The sequence below is a fragment of the Carassius auratus genome, unplaced genomic scaffold (assembly GCF_003368295.1).
Source record: "Carassius auratus strain Wakin unplaced genomic scaffold, ASM336829v1 scaf_tig00214320, whole genome shotgun sequence".
Lineage (NCBI taxonomy): Eukaryota > Metazoa > Chordata > Actinopteri > Cypriniformes > Cyprinidae > Carassius > Carassius auratus.
The window spans coordinates 150001-155352 of NW_020527612.1; the positions used below are offsets into that span (position 1 = coordinate 150001).

At 38.4% G+C, this 5352-nt stretch overlaps 1 protein-coding gene across 1 annotated transcript; it reads left to right on the forward strand.

Annotated features, from left to right (window-relative positions):
- Positions 1-59: 59 nt before the first annotated feature.
- On the forward strand, positions 60-1569 carry LOC113091809 (zinc finger protein 85-like). Its single transcript, XM_026257437.1, has 2 exons — positions 60-242; positions 327-1569. Exons 1-2 carry the CDS (start codon positions 100-102, stop codon positions 1303-1305), a joined length of 1122 nt encoding a protein of 373 aa, XP_026113222.1. The 5' UTR covers positions 60-99; the 3' UTR covers positions 1306-1569.
- The last annotated feature ends 3783 nt before the right edge of the window (positions 1570-5352 follow it).

Below are 5352 nucleotides of genomic sequence, written 5' to 3' on the forward strand. Positions count from 1 at the left end.
TCAAGTGAAGTTGAGGAGAAAAATCATGTCAAAACTGGGGGAAAACTTTGCGATCAGTGCGGGAAGAGTTTCACACAATCATCAAACCTTGAGGATCACATGAACATCCACACTGAAGAGAAGCAGCACGCATGTGATCAATGCGGTAAAATGTTTTTATGGGCTTCACTTCTGAAGAAACACTTGAACGTTCATGCAAAGAAGAAGCCACATTCATGTCATTTGTGTGGTAAGAGTTTTTTGCATCTACAAAGTTTGAAAGTACATCAGAAAATACATACTGGTGAAAGAAAGTACATGTGCGTTGAGTGTGAAAATACTTTTAGTTCAGTGAGCAGTTTAAAACTGCACGAGAGGATTCACACTGGAGAGAAACCTTACAAGTGTTCACACTGTGACAAGAGATGCAATGATTCATCAACTCTGAAAAGACATGAGAGGATTCACACTGGAGAGAAACCTTACAAGTGTTCACACTGTGACAAGAAATACAATGATTCATCAACTCTGAAAAGACATGAGAGGATTCACACTGGAGAGAAACCTTACAAGTGTTCACACTGTGACAAGAAATACAATGATTCATCAACTCTGAAAACACATGAGAAGATTCACACTGGAGAGAAACCTTACAAGTGTTCACACTGTGACAAGAGATTCAGTCAATCAGCAACTCTGAAAACACATGAGAGGATTCACACTGGAGAGAAACCTTACAAGTGTTCACACTGTGACAAGAGATTCAATCAATCAGCATATCTGAAAACACATGAGAGGATCCACACTGGAGAGAAACCTTACAAGTGTTCACATTGTGACAAGAGATTCAGTCAGTCAGAAAATCTGAAAACACATGAGAGGATCCACACTGGAGAGAAACCTTACAAGTGTTCACACTGTGACAAGAGATTCTATGTGTCAACAGAGCTGAAAACACATGAGAGGATTCACACTGGAGAGAAACCTTACAAGTGTTCACACTGTGACAAGAGATTCAATCAATCAGCATATCTGAAAACACATGAGAGGATCCACACTGGAGAGAAACCTTACAAGTGTTCTCACTGTGACAAGAGATTCAGTCAGTCAGAAAATCTGAAAAGACATGAGAGGATCCACACTGGAGAGAAACCTTACAAGTGTTCACACTGTGACAAGAGATTCAGTGATTTATCACATCTGAAAACACATGAGAGGATTCACACTGGAGAGCAACCTTACAAGTGTTCACACTGTGACAAGAGATTCAATCAATCATCAAGTCTGAAAAAACATGAGAGGATTCACACTGGAAAGAGACCTTAAAAGTGTTTAATCTGTGACAGGAAATTCAGGGATTCATTGAGTCTGAAAAGACATGAGAGGATTCACACTGGAGAGAAAGCACATCACCACAATGTACGAGGGAAGCGTTCCATTGAGTCATCTGTTATACACGGTTATACAAAAACCAACCACAGTAAGGCCCCGTACACGCGGAGACACATTTAGCTGTATATGTAAATATTTTCTATGGTATATGCGTTTCGTCCAGACGGATCCGGCATTCGGGGCAGTGAAAACCCTATTTTTTGTTTGTTTTGTAAACCAGGTCCCAGAGTGGATAAATCTGAAAATGACACCTTTGTGTTTTTCTGTACTGCCAATCCATATGTTTTGTAAAACAATGATGTCATCACCCCACGTCTTTACCATATTCAGACACCGCTAGGTCATTTAACACCAACAACAATGGAGGACTACATGTTTGTGCTCATGCTGCAGAAGCTACTGAGCCTGTAAGCTTGACTAAACTTACTAGTAGAGCTGCACGATATTGGAAAACAACTCACATCGCGATAATTTTTCTGATTATTAGGAACACCATACTAATACAGTGTTCTTTAGAAATGTTGGCCCATATTGATAGGATAGTTGATGGAGATTTGAGGGATACACATCCAGGGCACTAAGCTCCCGTTCCATCACATCCCAAAGATGCTCTATTGAATTGAGATCTGGTGACTGTGGGGGGCCATTTTATTACAGTGAACTCATTGTCATGTTCAAGAAACCAATTTGAAATAATTTGAACTTTGTGACATGGTGCATTATCCTGCTGGAAGTAGCCATCAGAGGATGGGTACCTGGTGGTCATAAAGGGACGGACATGGTCAGAAACAATGCTCAGGTAGGCCATGGCATTTAAACGATGTCCAATTGGCACTAAGGTGCCTAAAGTGTGCCAAGAAAACATCCCCCACATCATTACACCACCCCCACCAGCCTGCACAGTGGAAACAAGGCTTGATGGATCCATGTTCTCATTCTGTTTACGCCAAATTCTGACTCTACCATCTGAATGTCTCAACAGAAATCGACACTCATCAGACCAGGCAACATTTTCCAGTCTTCAACTTTCCAATTTTGGTGAGCTTGTGCAAATTGTAGCCTCTTTTTCTCATTTGTAGTGGAGATGAGTGGTACTCGGTGGGGTCTTCTGCTGTTGTAGCCCATCCGCCTCAAGGTTGTGCATGTTGTGGCTGCACAAATGTTTTGCTGCATACCTTGGTTGTAACAAGTGGTTATTTAGGTCAAAGTTGCTCTACTATCAGCTTGAATCAGTCGGCCCATTCTCCTCTGACCTCTAGCATCAACAAGGCATTTTCGCCCACAGGACTGCGCATACTGGATGTTTTTCCCTTTTCACACCATTCTATGTAAACCCTAGAAATGGTTGTGCGTGAAAATCCCAGTAACTGAGCAGATTGTGAAATACTCAGACCGGCCCGTCTGGCACCAACAACCATGCCACGCTCAAAATTGCTTAAATCACCTTTCTTTCCCATTCTGACATTCAGTTTGGAGTTCAGGAGATTCTTGACCAGGACCACACCCTTAAATGCATTGAAGCAACTGCCATGTGATTGTGGATTACAGACTTGCTCCCGCGAGATCCGATGTAACAGAGAGCTGCGCTGGACAAGACTTCTGTGTGTGTGTGTGTGTGTGCGTGTGTGTGTGCAGGATACAGGAAAATAAAATGATTCATGGGTCTCTGCAAAGTAGAAATATCTAAACATAAAATATCTAAAACAATTAAATTGTTATTCATTTGTTGCTCAAAAGCAAAATGAACTAATATAAAATATACATGATAAACAGGTGTAAGCGTATGCAGAGCTTCTATTTAGGCTATAACAGGGATTGATGCGAGATACTGATCCAAAAGCACAACTTTTGTTAAAAAAGGTTAAATTTCTTCCTTTTAATATTCCCTTAATAAAGAGAGTTTGTCATTATGGTTGCTGTTTTCATTTCAAATAAATAAAACATTGAACCACAAACTAAGCATTTGTTTTAAAAGAGGGAAAATACCTTATTTATTTTGGTTACAATATCAATTTTATTCACTTTGGTCAAGAAAAGTAAAAAGCCTTTAAATGTCAATGAGAATTTGTAGCATTGTACTATTTTATTGCTTGTGTTTTAATTAATGGGCTAACAATGAATCACAAACTACTATAGTTTTAAAGAAAGGGGAAATCAAAAGTCTTTTAAAAACATTTTTGTGTTACAATTCGGATAAAACATATTTTCCTTATTCATTTTGTTTATAAAAGTTCAGAGTGTAATATAAGAGAATTTGTCATCCCACTGTTTTAGCCGGTTTCGTTATTAATAATAATAGGCTAATAATGAGCCACAAACTAAGCATTCGTTTGAAGAGGAAAATGTAGATTCATTATGCATATTTTTATTGTGTGTTAACAGATTTGTGAGATTCGGATGAACTGAGATGTATTTTAGAGATTACAAATGCAGTGCTCTGCTGGCATTCCACCAAACCATATAAACCATGCACACAGCAGCCACTTGCTTTAGTTAAGAATAACTGTTCTGTGAATGTTGCTGCTGTAATAACAAATATTTATTAGGAGCGTGTGCTGGGATTTCATAAATTTAATGGAGAAAAAAGTAATGTACAGTAGATAGACAACCAAAATGGTTCATCATTTGCGAAACTACTGCCAGACCTGGAATAGTCTAAGGCTACAGTGTGTGTGTGTGTGTGTGTATATATATATATATATATATATATATATATATATATATATATATATACATAAGGATTAAAAGCTAAATGTTTTCATGTTGGTTCATTCTTGGTTTAAAAAAATAAGTAAAAAAATCTTCAGGTTCCACATGCAGAGCGAAATCAGAATGGTCCAGCATTTAGAAATAATTCGTATTAACTCTGTTATTATTCTTGATTTTTAAAACTGATAACACTTTGCATTTTTTAATTATGTCTTTACTGTGCAACCAAAAATATAGTAGTTCAGCTGTTTGATCACGCTGGTGCCTCGTGCACATATTCATTGGAAACAGCAGCCATTCACTGACCACACACCAATGTGTCCCTGAGCAAGACACTTAACCCCTAGCTCCTCCAGAGGGGTGCGACCTCTGACATATATTGCAATTGTAAGTCGCTTTGGATAAAACCGTCAGCTAAATGAATAAATTTAAATGTCTTTTTCCGTTTCTTCCTCCGCAAGTCTATGGCAGCCCATAGAACCGATTGCAGGAATGTTGTGAGATTTGGCACACTGATAGAGGGACGTCCCAACATTAACCATAGCAAATTTGAAGTCTCTAACTCCAACTCTAGTGCCACCACTTGTCCAAAGTTTCAAAGTTTCTATGCTAATAACTTTTGAACTGTAAGCCAGAAAATAAAATTTCTTTTTTCCTCTGAATCCTTGGCTCAACCCCACAATTCAAAAATCGCAAGGTTTAGTTTTTTCGCTATTTTCAATTTTTGAAAAAAATTCATTGGCTCATGCCAAGTCGAATGAACTCGGAATGGGCTTAGTTTTTTTTGTTGCTATTTTCAATTGTATGAAAAATCGACTTTTCAAACTCGTCCTAGACTGTTTTTCCGATTTTCACAAAAATTGGCTCAGATCATCTTCAGACAATGCTAGCAACAATTTATGGAATTCAAGTTGATTCGTCCAACCGTTCTCGAATGACACGTGAACACATTTGACGAAAAGCACGAAAAAATGCACGTGAGGCTATATCTCGGCAACGGTTTGGCATATTGAGACCAAACTTGGTGTGTGTCCTAATAACCATGACCTGAGACTACCTGCAATGTTTTGACAGAGCGCCACCTAGTGGTCAGGAGATATGAAAAATGCATATTTTTGCATATAATTTCTGAATGGTTTGGCCATAAATCACACAACTGGTCTCTTTAGATTCAGTGTCATGTCAAGTCGAATGATATCCAATTTTCCTGTGTCGGCAATTTTGAATTATGTTTTATAATGCTTTATTTTTTGAACGCATTATCGTTTCCTT